This window comes from Dendronephthya gigantea, unplaced genomic scaffold, assembly GCF_004324835.1.
Source record: "Dendronephthya gigantea isolate DGI-Jeju-01 unplaced genomic scaffold, DenGig_1.0 000001F, whole genome shotgun sequence".
Lineage (NCBI taxonomy): Eukaryota > Metazoa > Cnidaria > Anthozoa > Malacalcyonacea > Nephtheidae > Dendronephthya > Dendronephthya gigantea.
The window spans coordinates 3,448,228-3,469,446 of NW_021163011.1; the positions used below are offsets into that span (position 1 = coordinate 3,448,228).

At 35.7% G+C, this 21,219-nt stretch overlaps 3 protein-coding genes across 8 annotated transcripts; 2 read left to right on the forward strand and 1 right to left on the reverse strand.

Annotated features, from left to right (window-relative positions):
• Positions 1 to 1,834: 1,834 nt before the first annotated feature.
• On the reverse strand, positions 1,835 to 21,195 carry LOC114525069. Of its 3 annotated transcripts, none has more exons than XM_028546280.1 (12): positions 21,094 to 21,195; positions 20,946 to 21,000; positions 19,064 to 19,327; positions 18,749 to 18,892; positions 18,572 to 18,663; positions 18,306 to 18,353; positions 17,721 to 17,861; positions 16,780 to 17,001; positions 16,025 to 16,222; positions 15,764 to 15,870; positions 15,186 to 15,307; positions 1,835 to 2,388 (listed from the first exon to the last, which is right to left on the reverse strand). In XM_028546280.1, the coding sequence occupies exons 3-12, from the start codon at positions 19,274 to 19,276 to the stop codon at positions 2,326 to 2,328; spliced, it is 1,350 nt and encodes a 449-aa protein (XP_028402081.1). In that variant the 5' UTR covers positions 19,277 to 19,327; positions 20,946 to 21,000; positions 21,094 to 21,195; the 3' UTR covers positions 1,835 to 2,325. The 3 variants fall into 3 exon arrangements, with proteins under 3 accessions (XP_028402081.1, XP_028402089.1, XP_028402095.1); XM_028546288.1 differs by having other exon boundaries at positions 20,946 to 20,983; positions 21,094 to 21,111; XM_028546294.1 differs by lacking the exon at positions 1,835 to 2,388 and adding an exon at positions 14,040 to 14,999 and having other exon boundaries at positions 20,946 to 21,177.
• LOC114525160 (GTP-binding protein SAR1b-like) lies at positions 3,086 to 6,717 on the forward strand. 2 transcript variants are annotated; one of them, XM_028546386.1, is made up of 8 exons: positions 3,086 to 3,196; positions 3,956 to 4,018; positions 4,367 to 4,486; positions 4,648 to 4,713; positions 4,920 to 5,023; positions 5,421 to 5,558; positions 5,841 to 5,919; positions 6,509 to 6,717. In XM_028546386.1, exons 2-8 carry the CDS (start codon positions 3,976 to 3,978, stop codon positions 6,556 to 6,558), a joined length of 600 nt encoding a protein of 199 aa, XP_028402187.1. In that variant the 5' UTR covers positions 3,086 to 3,196; positions 3,956 to 3,975; the 3' UTR covers positions 6,559 to 6,717. The 2 variants fall into 2 exon arrangements, with proteins under 2 accessions (XP_028402187.1, XP_028402192.1); XM_028546391.1 differs by lacking the exon at positions 6,509 to 6,717 and adding an exon at positions 6,241 to 6,411 and having other exon boundaries at positions 3,105 to 3,196.
• Positions 7,776 to 13,994, forward strand: LOC114525093 (zinc metalloproteinase nas-6-like). Of its 3 annotated transcripts, XM_028546316.1 has the most exons (9): positions 7,784 to 8,576; positions 8,691 to 8,846; positions 9,118 to 9,303; positions 10,436 to 10,568; positions 11,305 to 11,396; positions 11,474 to 11,557; positions 12,289 to 12,525; positions 13,394 to 13,525; positions 13,796 to 13,994. In XM_028546316.1, exons 1-9 carry the CDS (start codon positions 8,519 to 8,521, stop codon positions 13,915 to 13,917), a joined length of 1,200 nt encoding a protein of 399 aa, XP_028402117.1. In that variant the 5' UTR covers positions 7,784 to 8,518; the 3' UTR covers positions 13,918 to 13,994. The 3 variants fall into 3 exon arrangements, with proteins under 3 accessions (XP_028402105.1, XP_028402112.1, XP_028402117.1); XM_028546304.1 differs by having other exon boundaries at positions 7,776 to 8,846; XM_028546311.1 differs by having other exon boundaries at positions 7,777 to 8,846; positions 13,412 to 13,525.
• Positions 21,196 to 21,219: the final 24 nt, after the last annotated feature.

Sequence of the window (21,219 nt, forward strand, 5' to 3'; positions counted from 1 at the left end):
CAACTACCGTCACGCATTGCGCGCTTGGAAGATAAAAGGAGAAAGGTCTATTAATTATTTAGGTATGTAAAAGCAAGAAACAGGTCCTTGAAGTGAAATGCATAACATGTAATACACGCTTGTTGCTATTGATTTGCATTTTATGTTTGGTAATCAGTTGTTGTCATTCCTACTGAGAGTTAATCAAATCTAAACGAAAGTGCTGGCTTTCTCTCTGTGTCTCTCACTTGATTGCCTCATAACCGTCTGGGTTTTAGTTAGTGCTGGAGGATGGCGTGGGAAAAGGTTTTAATGTTACTTTGGGTAACATTAGTAGATGTTTTTGCAGGTAAGCTTGATGAATTTATGAAACTATTAATTCCAAAATTGATTTGATATTCGTACAGAAGTTTATAATATATATTTATGGTAGGTCGATACATGCACTATCGCTATCATTAGTAGATTATCGAAATGACAGGGGCATTCCGTTATATGCGCATTCCATATGCCTAACTAGTATATGCAACAAAACAACTTCTGATTAGACTGTAAGTCAGTCGGTATCTTATCTAAACTGGCCATTGAAAATGATACCTAAGAATTGAAACTGTCCTAGATGGGGTTCAACTAGGAAACGTGCATGTAACTAGAAATACATGCATGCAGCAACCCCTCGCCTGAAGGAATAAACATATATTTCCATATTTTAAATTCTGTAATACTCGTTCCTGTTGAATGTTCGAAGTTGTAAAAGTAAAATCCTATATCAAATACAATTATAAAGTCGACTTTCGAGCTATCAAATTCAACTACACTGTAATCATAATTCATTAATTGTGCTGCAAATAGTTTTAAATATTGTACAAAAATTTTTAGCGAAATTTCAATTTCTTTAACAGATTCAGCTTTAAAAATAAATGCTTTCCTAATCAAAATCATTTTAACGAAATTGACGAATAAATTCAGGTGTCGATACGTTTGTTGAGTCCACAAATAAACTTACAAAATACTTGTAGGTTTGCAATGCATGCTTTAAAATACAAAACCTAACCATTTACCTGTTCAAAAACACTTAAAAAATGCTTCAAAATCGAAGATTTTTTACCATCCGTTCGAATCAAAGTTTTTCTATCCGAAGGCATCTTTCACATTATATCTTAATCAATTTTACGGCTGAATTTTTCGTATATTTTCAAAACCATCCAAATAAAAAATATTTTTAAAAAAGTTGTATTTCAAAATGTCACGTCATAAACTCACGCATGCGCATAACTTACAAAAACGCCCAACGTCCACGACATAATGGCGGACAACTTTCATTTCGCATTTGCATTCCCGGGCGTAATTAAAATCCCCGGGCGGAATTAGTACCCTCGCACGGTGCTCCGCACCGGCTCGGGGATTATCGTAAATCGGCAAGTAACTAGAAGATTATACGACGTTTACAATTTGTATATTTAGAAACATGTTCGTCTAACCACTCCATTGGTTTGGAAAGCGGAGGTTTTACCGAAAGAGGACTGATAGCCACAACATTCTTGGATGCCGAGCATATACCAAACTGGGCACGGTTACACTATTCCAGAGCCTGGGCGCCAGCCGTACTGCATGATCAATCCATCGAGCAATATTTTCAGCTAACGTTCTTTAGTGGGCAATTTATAGTAACAAATATAGCGATGCAGGGAAGTCCCCTCTCCGATTGGTGGGTTACAAAATTTCAAATTTCAACCAGTATCGATGGCGAGCATTTTATCAAAAATGCACAGGTAAACCAAAGGATAAACTATATTGAGACACACACACAGTTGATGAACAGTTTCTTGCAATGAAAAACATGTGTGAATCTAGTGATATGTAGTGTGAAAAGGAAAGCTTTAAACAGCTTAAAAAGAAAGGTTGCCTAGATGAAACCAAGACAATTTTTTACTTATTACTAAATCAAAACCCGCCATCATTGAACATTAATTGGTTGATTGGTAATTTACTATGAATATTGGCTATTTTGACCAACATAGTATTCATTTCCTTGATTGCTAATTATTGATTGGTGAAAACAAATTTTAAATTTGATTATAACCAATTCAATTTGTTGGATTAACTTCAAATAGCTGTAATTTTTTCTGGTCAGATATATCTTTTTACGATTTGTATAATATAGTTGGTGGAATACACTACGGTGTGATGTGTCTCATGGTATGCCGAACCTTCAATTCTGATACATTCTCATTTATTTCTTTAGGAATATAACGGAAATTACGATAGATCTTCTGTTGTCATGGTGACATTACAGAATCCTTCACCGTCTATCTATTTTCGCATCATTCCAACTGGGTGGAAAAATCATATCGCGATGAGATTGGAAGTATACGGTTGCCTTAAAGACAATGCTTGAATGAGTTGAATCTAATAGTGAAATGAGCATGCACAAATTATTTAGCATTTTAGATCATCAATATAAAATAGTATCTGGCTTTATTAGATTACAAGGTATGTGGTTGGTAATTACAGAATAGCTTAAAATGGCCCAAATATGATAAAATTAGATATGACACAAGAAATGAAATGAGCATAAAATGCATTCTATTTAACAATACTCGTATTTGTAACCTCTTGTCTGACTGGTCTGACAGGCGGGTAAGCCTGCGTACTCCCATTTTTCTCGTAGGAAAACCATGGGTACGAGGTTAGGTGGGCATTCAGTATTCAATTCTACGCTTGGGGGGTATGGAGGGGGGGATATTCAAATATTCGTATTAGCAAACTCTTGTGATTCGGGAACTCCTCTAACCTCTATACATATAATATTCGTATACAGTGCCCCCAAAACTACCTTAAATCCCGCGGTTTTGGCATAATTATCAAACATTCAAATTTAAACAAAAGCTTGACACACACTACCCTCACTGCCTGCACTACTGCAAAACTTTATTAATTCCATCATGATATCATGATACACGATGACACACGCGCGTGTGTCAGGCATCACTCATCAGGGTCGGAAAGAAGATTATGGGATGAGATTCATGGGAAACTGGAAAAACTGAAAAATCTGAGCACATCCGGGTAATTCAGCACTTACGCGTGGCTCGACCCATTCCTCTGCAGTATTTCTTGTCGCTCGACCTTTACAGTCATCACAACCAAAGAAAAGTTCCTTCCCGAAGATTTTATACAAAATTGGACTTTATATTCAAATTGATTTAAAATTTTGGTACGTTTAATCAGTGCATTTTTCAATAGATTTACATCCTAACAAATAGTTTATTTATACATTACAAAATATATCTGTAAGCTCATTTTTACTTCTCATTATGTCGAGTCATGAGTGACTGAGTGTATGTTCGTAACATTTTTTGTGGCTGGTAATACTAGTAAAATTAGTCAATTTACTGATGATGTTCAATTTGATGTTTTCTTTCGTAAAATTAATTCGTATAGGATTTGAGATTTCATAATTTCACATACAATGTAGAAGTTTTTCTTAGAAAATGTGTCGTCGGTTATTGTACTATATGTGATTGCAGATTTGTAGTGTTTATACCATAGAAATAATAGACATTATTGTCTATTGTTTCTATGGTTTATACAAATTTTATAACGAGGCAGTTTGATAGATGACATCCACTTATAAAACACCAAATCTCATATTAAGAACTAGTGCATGTATAAATTGGAATTATAAATTGTATGTTGTCATCTTTTATTCACCACAGAATCTGAGCAATAATAATATATTCCCATTGTGACAGTCTGGAGGACAGGAAATATCATTGATCTGATGGTAGTCCTGTCCATAAAAAATTGTCTGGTAAAATCATTGCTGTGGTTGTGTTTTAAATTTATACCTTTTCAAAGTTCAAAGTTCAGTTCGAGTTGTGACACATAAGGACACATTTATTGTGTGAGTCTAGGGATTAAACATAGACTGTTGAAGCACCACATTTATTTTCATATCATTTTTTTTCTACAGCATACTAAATAACATACAGTATGTGGTTATGGGACTACTTAACAGGCATGCTAAATTACCTGGGTAAGAATTGCTTTTAATGACTTGTTGATGTCTAAAGCCTGGTTTCCATTTTGTTTTAATTGTTGTGAACAAGTCTTTTTCCCAATGAGAAAGAGTCTGGATGTTTATTATTTGAACTCAATCACCTTGACTGGCTTGACATCAACCACCTGAACATGTTCATGATGTATATTGACTAAGTGGAAACCAGGTGTAACATTCATTTATCTAATACCCATACAATCTGGGATCTTTCATATACAGGGTTTGGAATGCTGAGTTACAACTTGAAACCCTATCATATTTATTTTTTTCATATTTATTTTTTTCATATTAGGAGTTGAAAATTTCTAAAATTTGTTTTTTCAGGTTTGTATAAAAAATCTGGCAAGCTAGTGTTCTTAGGATTAGATAATGCTGGCAAAACAACACTACTTCATATGCTGAAAGATGATAGAATGGCACAACACGTTCCAACTCTCCACCCAAGTATGTTGTGATTTTTTAACCTTATGCTTGCTGTAATATCTGTAATATGGATTTTCTACTATTAGTGCTTTGCCAATTTACGATTATCTGGAGCATACTGAACAGCATCTTGAAATAATATTGTAGTAATGATTTATACATATAATATACTGTATTTGCAGCATCTGAAGAACTTTCAATGGGTGGTATGAGATTTACTACATTTGATCTTGGGGGTCACAAACAAGGTTTGTTATTTTATGTGTTATTTTATGTGTATATACTTTACAAAATCAGATCAACAATTTTTGCTATTTTAGAAATTCTTCTGTTACTAGTTCACAGTTTTTCATCCTCAAATAACATCAGGACAGCATTTGCAAACCATTTGTTTCAGTGCTTTACTTTATTTTAGACCTTGAGTTAAATGTTAGTGAATAAACTTTTTCTTCAGCTCGTAGGATATGGAAGGATTATTTTCCTGCTGTGAATGGCATAGTCTTCATCGTAGATACTGCTGATGTTAACCGATTACCAGAGTCGAAAGCAGAATTGGATGTAAGTTGAAATATGGCATTCAATAGGGGGATGAAAATATAATTTTTGTAAGGGGGGTGAGAAGCCAAAGGAGTGGGTAATTATGAGGGACTGATATTCTCAAGAACATAGAAAGAGGCAGAAATTTTTTTCCAGGTGCCACAATAGTTTGGGTTGATTGAGAATTTTTTTCAAAACAGAAAAAGCCATATTTACAGAGCCATGGAATAACATTCCACTTTTGAAATCTACATAATGAGCAGTCACTTATTATGGGCTGTGTAACATACCCCTTTTTTCACCCTTCATCCCATATCAACGGCAAGGATCTCGTAATAGCCTAGAAATGATATACTGCTTGATTGAACACGGTAATTATACACGTGTATAATAATTGTTGTAATTGTCATAATTGTAGAGTCTGCTTGCGGATGAACAACTCTCGCACTGCCCCGTGCTTATATTGGGGAATAAAATTGATATACCAGGTGCAGCTGGTGAGGAATATATTCGACAATACTTTGGACTTTACGGACAAACAACAGGACAAGCACCGGTAAGATTTATAAAATATTTGCACGAAACATGCTTGTCAATCACACGTGTTTCGAGAGATGATCCCCGTATAGGAAGCGACCTCGGCCACGCGTTATATCTAACCCGAACCATCTTTATGTTACAATTTAACACCTAATTTATCATTTTCGGGTCTCTGAATTGTAACCGGCAAAAACCACGGCAGCTTTTCATTGATTGCTACATTCCCTACTCCTTAGGCTGACTAGACGTGTGCGTTGTTATCACGAGCCTAATAATTCGGTTCATTATATTGTTGTAGCAAAATGTTAGAGAAACAAATCAAAGGCCCATGGAGTTATTCATGTGCAGTGTTTTAAAACGACAAGGTTACGGGGAAGGTTCGTGCAATAGCATTCTATAAGTAGGATCTATTCTTTAAAACGTTCAAGTATTACATTGATTACATTAAGTCTCATGAAAAGACAATAATTGTTTGTTATTCTGACATACAAATACATGTATAAAAATACGGTAGATACGAATGTATATTATTAGTTATCTGTTAAAACATCGCGTTTGCATGTGGAAACTAGATAAGCAAAATTTCATTTGATATTGACTTAAAATGCCAATCATTGTTCATCGATGTCTTCTCATGATCTCCTTACGATGCAGTGCAAGCATATTAACCTTTTTGATATTGTTGAAATCTTATATAGGTTTTCGATGGCTCGCTCAATATATATAATGACCCAATGATATATAACAGAGCAAATAAGCAGCGATGGTGAATTATCATATTGCAGAAGAACTACTCTCTTTCTCTACCTTGACTGACACGAACGTTGTACTGTAGCGATAAATTTCCTATAAACAATTCTATTTAATAATTTTTTTTATAAAAGATCATAGCAATTTAACATGTATGACTTATCGTCCGTGTATAATTTGAAACAATATAAATTTCTACCATTTTTGGTTATTTAGAAATTCTAGATGACATACTCAAACCATGGTCGCGAATGTCACATGTGTAATTTTACTACAATGATGTTAACTGTTGTTACGAAACTCTGTCTAAATAATTATTAAAGCATCGTCATAACAGTCTGTTGATTTGTAATAATAGGTTAAAACGTATAGTTCAACATCAATTGAAATTTTTTTTCTAAAATATTATATTGCATATCAGGAGATATCCGTATTCTGTTTAAAGATTTATAAGACTCGTGTTTGCCATGCATGATAAGTCTGGTTTCCATTTTCTGGTAATTGTCGTGTACAAGTCACTTTACCGATGCGAAATAGCCCGGATTCTAATTGGTCCTTTCTTCCTGTATTGAATTGGTCATTGTTGAGTGCATACACGTAGAAATATTCTATTCCCCACCTTGACCTGTCACGACAATTATAACTAAAACGAAACCAGTCTTTATTTTGGCCAGGTTTGCTTGTGGTTTGTGCGTATGATCGACTAATTTTGACGTTTTGAAACACTTCTTGACTCTAATACAATGGGATAACAAAAGAATGGCCAGCGCGGAAAGATTTAAATAATGTATCTTTTCAGTGCATCAAGAATGAGAGGCCTAACCGATATGGATTTTTACAAAGACCGTAATCTACTGCTTTGCCTATGGTTATCATTTCATCATCAACGACCAAACAGGAAGGTTTCTTCGGCGCAAAGTTTTCGACCGGCGCAAATACATTAAACGCAAACATTTTCCTGAGTGAAAAGCATTAATAAACTAAATTATAAAGTATTTACTGGACGATTGTATATGTAACGGCATGTATATTGGTACTTATGAGGTTGTGGTTATGCAAGTTCAAGACCATAAGACAGAAATATCTTAATCATCTTTGTACTTATATGCAAGAAATACCGGCCGGATGTTGCATGCGGATGTCCCCGCGTGTACCGTAAAATATGCGGGTTACTACCGGTTTCTACCGGTAATATGGAGTACTTAGTTTAGGAATTATAGAAAATATACTCAGTTCTTATCCACAATTGCCCCACACCTGTCACTTCGTCCACAACCGTGTTGTTCTATGTGGCAACGCAGCGCAATTTAAATGGAAATTGGGAAATGGAGATAAATAAAAGAAAAAACTTTGTGCATTTTTGCTAATTAAAGCCTTACGGTTTTTTTAGTTCTTAGAGAAGTGTCAGAGGTAGTTTGCACTCTGCCTTTACTAATGTACACCCTTTGTACCAAAAGATCCTCAGCCTCGAGACATCACGAGTCCTCACGCTTACTTTCAAGGTTTGTCCCCTGCGGTCACGTTTCAATGTACAGTAAGTGATTCCGCAAAAGCAGTATAAGCACAGACCAGACCGCAAGGTCACGTGTCTTCACGAGGTTTGCGGTCGACGAAAGACGTCATTTCTTATGTTTCCAAGGTCCTTTATGTTATACAGTTCACATTGCCACAGCAAAGCAGCAAACACTCCCTGGTCTTAATTTTACGATTCACCGCAAACCGCCCTGCCTTTGTTTCCTTCAGGGCAGCACGGGGAGAGATATATTTTCAGGCCTCTCTCAGACAAAACCACTTTGTTTAATATACATTCCCATAACCGTTTTTGGTAAAAACATCTTTAGCTACCAGGAAACATTATATTGGAACATAAAAAACATACAGCTAGCCTGCAAACACATTTCCCCTATATGCTTCTCGGTCGGGGTTAGTAAATAAATACTTTTGTCGTACTTTATTCCCCTCCATTTACTAGCCCGTCTCCTTGAACTTTATATTTGATGAAAATATCAGCAGTAATTTTTGCCAGAAGCATAGTTTTTTTATCCAACGCATATTTTGGAGTATCCGTATAGGTTTTCTAAATTGCTGCATCTTTAAAAGGAAATATTGAATCGTGTAATATTTTGCATTTCGACATATGCAGATGTTACTAATATTTTGAGTATATAATCAGATTAATACATATTGTGTTCTGCTCATACGGCCGGGAGTTATAACGATAGCGAAATGCTACTCGGCACAAGTATCTTCGTAGTTTTGTTTCTTGCAACTTTACTCGTTTCAGGTAAAACGTTCATTTGTCGTCTTACAAAATTATACTTGACAGAAACTGGACCATGGTTAGCTGTCCAAGCAAACATCGACTTCCCACGCAGTAATGTCATTTTGATTTCTGTAGGTGTTGAATCTAAACTGCGAACCAAACTCGTACGAAGGGAAGGTGACGTAAAGAACTGGAAGGCATTATGGAAAGTTTTTAAAGCGGGACATTTCGAACCAACCCGAAATTCAACGATCCTTCAGAAAATAATTTTCGCAAACGCCCGCGAGAGAGGTGAATATAAAGAATTTCCACAATTACCAAACGCCTCATTGATCCTTGAGGTTCGATTGAGAGTTTTGCAAAAAAGCAAATATACGTTCGCGCATAGCAATGTTATACTGATTTCTTAATAATCATGGTTTTATCCCGGATATTCATGCAAGGTTCAACCGGTTTCAACAATGTTATTCTCAAAAAATTTCTCTGGCTTTATTCCAAGTAATAAGTAATCATTTTGAAACCAGCACTAATTTCATTAATCGTATACGTTGTTTTTGTTCAGGTAATTCAAAAAAAGACGATGGCTATGTGCTATTCCAAGGTGATATTAGATTGAAAAGATCCGAAGTTGAACAACTCTTCAACAAAACAAAGGGTAAAAGATCAAGACGAGCCGTTCTTAAGTATTTCAAAGGGAACAGATGGCCCAAGAATGGTTTAGTGTATGATCTTCATCCATCTTTGAGCTGTGAGTAGACATAAATTTCGTATTTTTTTTTTTTAATACGGGAAAGCGTTTGTGGAAACTTGGAAACGAAGAGAATTATACACAGTAGCTTCCTCAATAAAGTAAGTTCTCCACTTCAACCGTATCGTAGCGATACGTATCGCATATATCATTGTTTCTTGAGCACTCGGGTAAAACTATAATGACTTTGAAAGAAAGAAAATACGCAATGTTTCGCTACAATACGGTTGATGCATGTGGAAAACAGTGTGCTTCTGCATATTTTGTACAAATTATACAATGTCTTATATACGTTGTCGCTTTTAAATAAACATTCCACTTATAATTGGTGCCAAGGTTGAGAAAATTTTCAAAAATATATACATTCTTTCGCTCGCAGAAGGCAAAATCGTTCAATCAGCATATCAATTAATTCCTGGAAATCCAACTACATTCTTCTTCATATAGTACAATATAAAATAAAATTTTGGTGTTAGCAATAGTGTTGCCGATAGGAATTGAAAGAAATACAGATGTTAAAAAAGGGACAACATCCATGCATCGTATACTAATCCATGCATCGTATATATAGGACTGAAATATTAAGTTTTAATTAAGATACTGCAATTACACTGAGAAATTATACGTATATTAACATTGATTAATTCCTATAACCATCCATTTATCATCAGTTTAATATTGCCAGGGTTTTTATATATTTCAAAAATGTTAGAATTCAAGCACTTTTAAAGCTCTGCCATGCATGTTTTGGAAATTCAAGGCCTAGTTGAAACCGAGCCGGTAACGACAGATCAAGCATTAGCAACAACTAGCACGATATCATAAACACATCGAAATTCTACTTAGGAGTCCACAAATCATCGCTGCTATTGCGAAGATTTACAAATATTAGGAATTCAAGGACTTTCAAGCACATCTTTTTTAATTGAAGGACTTTCAAGGCTTTGAATAAAAAATTTTTTTTTTTTTTATAACTAATTCAGAATATGGTTGAAAAAAAATAATTCAATTAAGCAATAACATATTTTAATGACAATACTAGTAATAAAGTAGAAAATATATCTATTTTCCTCGAGGTAACTGGTGATGTGGTATCACATGCACTCATTAATAATTGTTGTTGTTTCTTTAGATAAGGCTGAAAAGGTAATCATGGAAGCCATAAAAGAATGGGAGCGTGTTTTACCCTGCCTAGGTTCTTGGATAAATATTAAACAGCTTCGTAATAAACCTACTGCATACATACAATTCTACAGCGGACAAGGGTGAGAATTTATAATTTCAATTTTAAAGACGTAGAAGAAATTTAAAATGTAAATTTTGCCAATGAGAATTTAGTTTGCTTCATTTAAAAGAACTTTAACGGTAAACATATACATATTTGGCTGCTTTTTTTTAAACTTGCTTACTTTTCGAAATATCTGGTCGCCATCTTGCATAGCTGTTGATGACAATGTCCATGTCACGGCAGGCTGCATGGGTTAACACTATAGGGGCTTACCTGGCAATTTAATGAAAAACTGTGGCGCAATAATATACTTTGACCACCGTGTTAGAATAATCGTGCAGACAAATGAAATCATAATGTCTTTAATATCTTAAACAAATAAACCCGCTTGTGACGTTACTATATCAATATGGCGATCATTTGACTCGTTTCGGTCAAGATATTTTGAAACTATAAAAGAGATTTTTAAATATTTCAATATAAATTTAATATTTCATTTTCTTAAGAGTCCTACCAAATGAGACAAACTAAACTTTCGTTGTCGATATAACCTATGAAAGCTTGAGTTTAAAACCAGTATTAGTCAGCTACTTCTTATGACTATAACATAAGGAATAAAGCTCACTCATCAATTAGCCGTCAAAACGAGACCGCATGCACAAATGCCGAATTTGATTTAGATTTGCATAGAGACAGAAAATATCCAAATCCAGTTGGTCAATTCAGTTTCCAAATCATGCACAACCACAACTACCTCCTTTGTCTATCTATAGCTGTAATTCGCCCGTTGGTCGTCTGGGAAAACCTCAGAGGATATCGATTGGTAAAGGTTGCGAAAACAAAGTCATTGCAGTCCATGAAATTGGTAAGGGTTCAATAACAAACATCACAATATGACAAACATCTTTAAAAGACAAAGTCTCATTACTTTCTTTTTCTTAGGTCATGCAATGGGTATGTGGCACGAACAGTCAAGACCAGATCGAGACAGATATATAGAAATTTTATGGGATAATATTATACCAGGTATTCACAAGGTTACTGCAGCCTATAAAAAAGGCAATATCTTTATAATATCCGGATTAATTTATATACTGTGTATTTGGCAATGTCGTCTCGAGTTGGAGAATTTGTTAGTCACTCTAGTTCTACCTGAAAATCTGTGCCAAATTTTGTTTTTTTTCGAGGGCAGTGGGTGCGAACATGCAGACGTTGTGAAGGAGGGACGACTATACCTCCTGCCTCTCTGCCGTTTATAATTTCGTTTCTCGCTTCGTTTTCTCGAAGTGCTCCAAGGGCAAAGATATAGATTACGTCTTCGGGGCAGATATATTTGAATAGCAATACATATTTATATAGTGCAGATTGCAGTCGCTGGGATACTAAACATGCACCGTGACACATGATATTTCCCATGCAAGTAAATATAGTAACCTGATAGCAGATATCGCCGTTATAAAAGCTATATCAGCAAAGTCAAGTTCTGGCACATAGAAAAGGTTCAATAGGTCGCAAAGCAGCTATATTAAACTGCTCTCTAAAGTTGTTTTGCGCTCTTTCTACTGTCTGTTTTCAAAACAGTTTTGGATTATTTCTGCGTACTTTAAATCTATATAATCTTCAACTTTTTAAAAATTGATGGGTTTCTTTTGAAAGTAACCATATAGCTTTCAATCATTTTCGACATATTCCAAAACACATTTTAAGCCTTTAAGACTTTCGTTCACTGGATTGTGGTTACTGTAATTACTTTTTAGAATGGAGATCAGCATTTCGTAAGATAACTGCAAGTGTTGTCAATAGTTACGGTGTTCAGTACGACTTTGAGTCAGTGATGCACTACCCATCAAATGCTTTTGCAAAACATCCCGGGTTGGAAACAATGAAAAGTAAAGATGGACAAAGACAGTTGGGAAATAGTGAAGGATTAACACTAAAGGATATAAAACAAGTTCAAAGAATGTATAAATGTGGGGCCGATGGGAAATCGAAAGGTAAAAACTACTTGTTCTAATGACTAATGACATCAAAATATTACCAAACAGAAATATAAACAAGGAAAAGTAGTATATCCACTGTTGCATGAAGTATTACACAGCTTAACATTACGTGCACGCCTAAAAACTCTGAGCCTGCGGTTTATCAGCATGGAGGGATGTCGTGCTTCCATTATTGTTCACACTTGTCAACAACATTGAACAATATTGTTGAAAATGAATCGGTAATTGATAACAACTCTGAACAATGTGGGCAACACAACATTGTTCCATCCTGTTCATATCAATATTGCATCAACCTGATCGTTTTTAGGCGTGTACCATATAGTTCTATAACGCAGACCAGATTCACACAAGCCAATTCTCTTTGCTAAATTTTCTCTGCTGTGAAAAATTGGCAGCGGATTATCTTTCATGAAATTTGCCAAAGAAAATTTGCCCATGTTAACCAGACTAAATATCATATCCTATAATTCCTATTTGAATATACATAGGTTAGGGTAGGGAGGGAAAGAGAAATTGCTTTAAAATGTTTCGTATTTTGTGAACAATTCTTGGTTTGCATACGACGTCATAATCAGTCATTCGCCATCTTGGTTGACTCTACAAAGTTTACTTATGCTTTTCAAGAGAACAAACTGCGTTGATTTACTTTTTCCTTGTGTATTTTGTAATTGCTTATCATCTCTGTCGTATTATTGGGCAGGTATTAAAATACAGCAACGACGAAAAAATTATTTGTGCACATGATTGAAAAATCAACCAAGATGGCGGCAATATTGCAAACCACCTATTGTTATATTCTCTGGAAACAATGTCAATGATTCTTCACTCGTGACATTGTCTTGTGTCGAATGCACACAAGCATTTGTTCATTTTGCAGTTGCCTGCAGTGACAAATCAAGATCTTGCTTGGGCTGGCAAGAAGCTGGATTTTGTAGACCAGGAAATGTATATTACAATTACATGAATAAAAACTGCTGTAAAACTTGCAAAGGTAAATTTGCTTAACCAGACTGGAGATAAAATAAGATAACGTTTTGTGACAAGAGTGCTAATTCTAAACTCACAAGAAACGGACAATTTTGACTACGAAATAGACAATTTAAGGCTCAAAATGTCATACCCCAAACCCTTAGTCACTCGCTGACAAAATAAAAATTCAGATCGCTTCCATTCAAGTGTTAACATATGCATGCATGCTTAGCAATATAAAAGAGGTGTGTCACGTCAAAGGTGTAAAAACACCAAACCAATTAATTTTTAGATGCTTGTTCTGTGGAGGATGAACATAGATCGTGTATAAAGTGGTCTGAAGCTGGATTTTGCCACCATGTCTTGTACCAAAAATTTATGACAAGGTTTTGCAAGAAATCCTGTCAGTGTTAATGCTTGAGCGACACTCCAGTCCCACTGGTATGAAGAACATTAATATGCTTTTACATAGTAACCATAAACCGTTTAATTTTGTCAAAAAGAATAATTGTAAAATACGTTATAGGTGTATTATCTAATAATGACCAAGATCACTCGCATCCATACATATTTGCAATATCTATTTCTGGTTTTCTTGCGTATGTGGTCTTCTATTTGTACTGCTATCTACTACATGCATATTTGGAAGAAACATTTTCCTGTCGCACAAGATGTCTGCAGAATCGGATACAAAATAATAAATCGTCTTTCTTTTCTAAAGAATTGGAGCCGTCGAGCAGACCAAAAAAATGCTTTCTATACATATATCGAGATAGTTATCATAATTTTGAATATTTCCAACACTAACAGGTCGAATGGCTATTGATTTGAGATCAGGTTACCATTCTTTAGACGAGTGTCTAACTGAATGTATTCCACATTCTTACGCAATCATCAATTGCAAATATGTTTGCGTGAGCTTTGCTCACGCAACACTCGAAAACCCCGATAGAAACATCCTGAATTAGCGGGAAGTCAATATTGACACGAGTATTTACTTCGACAGAAAATATATCGCTCGTGAAGTGCAGAAGTGTCCTTATGTGGTTTTTCACAACAGTGCCAAAGTGATCGGCTATATCTGTTATGACGTGTTATGACGTGCTATGACGTCTTTGCCGTGCCTCTTAAATTTTTTGTCACCTACATTTCAACTGTTTCCATAGAGTCAATTCGTCACATTATCCAAGTTTCCATTTACTTCAACCAAATGTAGGACCCGGAAGTCCACATGATGGAAAACCTCCGGAAGCTCCACGATTAAAAAAAATCCTTCAAAATGCTCAGGCAGGTCAACGTACACGTAAGCAGACGTTCACTGAAGCAGACCGTTTAACAACTTCGTACCCAGGGTCTCTCCTCTGTGTGAGCGGAGAAAGCCGGAAGATGGAAGGAAGAGCACGACTTGCGAGGTTGATCGCTTTCAATTTTCTTTCGAGCAGTGCTTAGGGGTTATGAGTTTTACAAATTTACTCTAACTGGATTTAAATGCGTTTCTAAAAAGTAATTTTCAAAAGGAATATAAGGAAAGGAATGCATGCAATCATAGGACATACCAACATCCCCATTTCTCGACTGAACATGCAGTCTGCCAGGAAAATTATTTGAATTGTTCGGAATTTTGTTGGACATATTAGGAGGTTAAATTTGGCATGAATAAAAATGATCTGAGATTATCCTACCTTCCCTGGTTTTCCTCTTTTCTTTGCTTTCTTCTTCATTCCTCCTCCGTGTTTAACCAAGTTTGCAAATGTCGTCGAATTCATTCGATGGGTTGTTCGAAGTTTTATTGAGGTGAGCTTTGCTAAAAAATAAATTTTGTAACGTTTTCCTTTCAGAACACAAACACATTATTAACATTATACATCAGACACCAACGAGTTCTATAATCCCGGCTGAATAGTATGGGCACATTTCATAGACTGCTAAAATTCGACTTTCATCCAAAAAAGTAATAATCCCCTGTATTCTAAAAGCTGACTTCCCCTCAAACCTCAATCACCTCATAGCGGGGTCATTTCCACCCTAACAAGATCTTGATTTTCAGTGTTTTACTTATATAGACCGGTTAGCTTTTTAGACCGGTTTCAGAAGTCGAACTTTTCATGTGCCGAATCGAAGGAAAATGAGCTTTAACAACGACGTCTAAATCCTAGTTGGGACCATTTCAACACGGCCGCCCAAAATTCTCAGTTATATGTCGTCTTTAAAACGTGTTTTAAAACTAATACGAAATATTAGAAACTGTATTTACTCCTACCTTCCTTACGATCCATAAGAGCCTCTAAAAGTTCGCGACCTCCTAAATCACCAATCAAATTATGCTCCAAGTCAATTTCCTTGAGACAATCTGAATGCGTTATCAATCTAATCCAATGAATATGGATGAAAACCGAAGATTAACATAATTTCATATTGTAAATGTTGGATAAGATCATACATAAGATCATACATAAGATATTCGAGTCATTGCATGCATGGTCTGCTATAGATTTCATCTGCATGTATGTGAACTACTCACTTTCTTAATAATCTCATACACATGACTGGAGATAGGTTGGATCCGGGTCCATGAGCATCAATGCCATTATTTGCAATATGAATTTTTTCAATCCATGGTCCCACTCTGGGAGGAAGCTTCACTTTCTTTTTAGCAGATTTTTTCTTTTTCTTCTTGCCTTTTTTCTTGGCTTTAGTTATAGCAGATTTGTCTTCCTTACTATAAAAAATATCACACGTATCAACTGGAATAATATACAACTGGTAACTGATGTATAACTCAAGTGCTGTTGAATGTTTAACTAAATTAGGAAGTAAAGGGGCTTTTCAAAGGGCAGTAATCTTCGTTAATCGTTGTCAGAAAAGAACTAGGAGTTTTTAGCAGACGTTTTTGCACTAAGGGGTCATTGTTACCTTCTAATAGACGAATTCGCCTTGTGTGTAACGTATTTTATTATTTGGTTTTAACTTTACATTTTCTCTTTTTATGTTCTACAATATTTTTTGTATCTCTCTTAACTCAAAAAACTCTATGCCGATCTCGGCCATGCCGTTGCCAAGCAACGTAACGTATTTCCGTTTTTGTGTGCTTCGGGGTCTAATGCACTTCGGTGTAACTTTTGACACGTAGTATTGTGATAATTAAGGCACTTTACCATTATGTAGTTCTCAAAAATTTTAACATTACATTTGTTTGTAAAAAAAACTCGATAGATAAGATATTTTTCCTCTGCTAGTCTGTGTTGCTACGACCTGAATGCATCATCTAGAGCCTACCTTGGGCTTTCAGTTATTTCTGGTGTTTTATTTCCATTGCCGGCTGCACTCGTTGCGGACATTTGCGACACCTCAGCTACAACATTATTAACAGGAGGAACATTTTCCTGTTCTTTTTTCTCTGCTCGTTCAATTGCCTCCATTTCTGCTTTGTCAGCCAATAATTTGATCATTTCAATAACACCTTCACATTCGAGATGGTTCCCATCAAGATAGATCTCACTGGTAACAAGATTGAATAAAGTCGAAAAACGGAAGTCTGTAGACATGGTGTGGTATACTTGAGTTACAATCACGCTATCGGGACACACCAGACAATGTTGTTTGCACACGCCGCTTGGTGCTTTCGATAGGAATATATACTGTATTTTTTGCAAGTAATCAAGTTGTAACAATGCCGAATGGTAGGTGTTTTCAGAATCAACTTCTAACAAAACCTGACGGCAATAACCGCTGAACAAGCTACATGTACAGGGTTGGTAAAAAACTCTACGCATTGATATGCAAATTCCAACTGAGAAAATTCTTTCACATTTTTTCAGGTTGAGCAAGAGACTATATCGAAATTCGACTCTTATTATATGACCTAGGCTTGTAGGCATATGTATGTACATATAATTAACAAGACATCGTTTAACATCAATTTGTAATTAATTGGGGGTTTTTGTTAAGCATACAGGCTGTTCCACCAAAACAAAGAACTAACAAATAACTCTCTGTTGGAATTTGAATTCGTGAGCACTCTGAAGGTGAAATCAAGAGGGCCGTGATTACGATAATTTACATAAAGCTTCACTTTTTGGGGACATGCCCTGTAGATGCAGCTAACTATTTTAGACTGTACATGAAATTTATGTACAGAAAATGTTAAATCCTTCTTAAAGGTATTGCCAACACTAAACCTACGAAATATCTTCACAACAACCAAAGCCTGTACTCACCATACAGCAGTCTCTGTTAACAAGTCGCCAAGAATTCGACCAGAATCTGGACCAAGGTTACAATAGTTCAAGCTTAATCTCAGTAGAGTTTTGTTATTTTTCAAGCCACGACATAGTCCTTCGCATCCTTCGTCACCAAACCTATATCATCGAGGTAATAAAAAATAACCTTCGCCGATGCAAAACAATTACGTATATAGTTGTTACATCCAAGTATTATTAGATCAGCGAACATACGTGTTTTAAGAGCTACTTTCCCCATTTAGCTTTCAAGTGCGCAATGCGTGACGGTAGTTGATTATTAAGCAACTTTAGTTGCAATATCGCTCTTCTTAGAAGCTATTTTGCTTGTGAGAAAACTTGCTTTGTTTAACTAAATCGCTCCTGAACACGGCGATCAAATTGACATTGATAATCAACTACCGTCAAGCATTGCGCGCTTGAAAGTTAAAAGGAGGAAGGTCTATTGACGCTTTACCATTGGAAGCGTATAGCCATACACGGGAGGGATCGAGTGAGCCGTCACATTATAGTTGCTTCATAAAACCGGCGAAAAAGATCGATGCAGGTGAAAATACTACTCACTGGTTATAATCGAGTAGAAGTGTTGTTACGCAGTTTAACACAAATGATCTACACAAAATAGATAAAAAAAATTTTAGTGATTACTGTAGTACCAATAAAAGTAGTACCAAATAGTACAAAGACAAATCCAGCATTCTTGACTACAATGGTACACTACATATTATTCAGTTTATAAACAGCACAAAACATTGACATTTGATAAGAGGGAGTTAAAAAATCTTAGAAGCAACGTCTTATGATTCATAAAACTGTTCAATAAATCATACCTTCCTAGCCTTTGAACTGCATAACTTTCGATTGAACAGCTCATTAACTCCAGATACTGCACACGATAGATTCCTTTCTCCAAAAACAATGCCTTCAAATTAAAAATATTTTATTAAAGTACGCAACCAAACAGCCGTATATGCCGGTAAATATGATGACTTGAATGATTGACATACCAAGGTGGCCACATCCTCGTGTTTCATTGGTATATCCCAAATATACAGTTCTTTGATGTAAACATATCTTGTACTGCGTAGAGCTGATAATAATGGAGAAATTTTCACCGGACAATCCTCGCACTGACCAGGAAACAGTACAAACTATGGGAGAAATCAGATAAGTAATATAGTATTCCAAAGTACCCAAGCGTAAAAAAAAAATGGTATGTGCTCAGTGGCGTAATTTGAACGATCATTGGGGGTGTATACACCATTTGGGCAAAGTTGAATAAAACGGAAAAAATCGAAACACAAATCCAATTTTAATCTAACCTTAACTAAAAATTCACTTTTCTCTTCGTATTCCTTGATTGAATTTTTGACGGTAGGCAGAGGAAAACTCTTTTCATCTTTACACTTGACATCATATTGTAATCTGAGATTTTTCAACAAATCACTAATGGTTTGAAGTCCTTTTAATCCTTTCTTTTCTGTTTTCTTTGAATCTTGTTTTCCTCCTTTCGTCTTCTTTTTCGCAGCCGGCATGACAGCTGGTGACTATTTACACACTTGCGGGACATCCGGGCATGCTAGATACTGAGAATATTTGATAGAAGGTGAATGAAGAATTCCACCCAGGCAACAAGAGGTAAAGACAGCTGAACACGAAAATACCAAGAAAACAAGCTTAAAGAAAATCTAATCTACACCATGCGCGTGCCTGAAAATTGAATCTTAAGAAAATCTCAACTACAGCATGAGAAAAATCTGACCTGCTTGCCTGAAGGGTGAATTTAACGAAAATCTGACCTGCAGGCTATGAGGACGTCGAAATCTGATTTGCCACACGCGTGCTTAGAGTTTTAAGATTGAGGACAATCTGACGGTTTCAGACCGTACAACTTGCATTTCTGGAGGTCAATTGGCGTGATAGGCATATGTCATTTCATATATGTAGGGGACCACACCCTGAATTGCTACAAACAGGGCCACCGAGAGGGGGGGGGCAGGGGAGGCATATTGAAGGAGGCCCCTGACTTGAAGGAAGAACTTAAAATTAAAGCACCTTAAAAAAATGTTGGGCTCAGTGTATTATTCGCACACTAGTGGAAAGTACGAGTGACAGTCATTGTTATTTTCAATTCTAAGATACCATGATATTGCTAGTAAAAAAGTTTATTTGTAAAACTTTTTCACATCGCTTTGAAGTACTTTATGCCTAGCAGATACTAAAACCCATGATGTCTTTCTCTCGGCGGCGCTGGCGACAACCAGCAATTCTGGTGATGGGTTTGATAGTAAAAAGTTACTTAGTGACATCCATAGTATGAGAAAACACAGTATTGTAAATGCTGTATAAGCAACAAAAGGATATTATATTGCATAATTACTTCATTCATTAGAAATTCATCTCTTGAGTAAGCAATGCACAATCAATTCCTTTTCAAATTGATTGCAACATATGAACCCATTAGCCTACAATAGACCTTTTTCATAATCACGTCAAATGCGGAAAGTCTGATGTTACACGAAGTTTGATTGGGTCGATAGTTTTGTGGAGCCAATCAGATTTCGTGTAACATCAGACTTTCCGCGTTTGACGTCATTATAAGAAAGGTCTATTCTAGACACAAATTAGTTGAAATAGTGTAATAAAGGAATGATTTGAGCTTAGTAGTTCACAGATGTAGAGAACCTCACTTCCTTTCTCATGTAAGAGTCTGCATCGCTCAGATATCAGGGAAAAATTCAGTGCCTAATTTTATTACCTACTGTTCATTTACTATTACATATTTCAAATCTTAGGTTTGCAATTTGCACACTTTCATGTGTAGATAACAGCTGCTTAGGTGGTTAAAATGTCCATAAAAAACCTATAACACCAACAGTTATTTTCCACCCTATACAAGTTGTTTCAATATTCGGATAAAATTAAATTCTTTAATAAACCCCTTTTTAAGGAAAGTATTTAATTGGAAAGTTTTCTTTTGACCTTTCATTTCGCTCAGAAGCTCCCCCTATCTATGTGAGCTACATATGGTACTGCCACTGACCTATACCACCCTGCCCCCAGTTTCTGCTTCCCAGCTCTCTATTAATCCGAAAATAAAATTTTATCACTGAAAATCAGGTTTGAATTTGTACTGCCGTGAGGCTTGCCATCTTTCGAATGAACATAATTATAATGTACGTACTACAAGTATTACAAACTAACCTGTTTATATAAAATTCCACACCTCCACTCACTCTTACCTACATAAAAATACGTCCTGAAAACAAATAATACTTCAAATATACTTGGCAGTATACTTATCAGTGATGACACATCTTAAGGAGCTATATTTTTAATTCAGAATACGTACATCGGAATAGAAAAGAATACTTGTTTTATTTGTATATATTTGGTTATTTTATTTTAGAATTGCCATGGGCAACTGGAGCGATGTGTGAAGATTGCAAATAATGACAAAAGACTGGGCCGGGCCCCA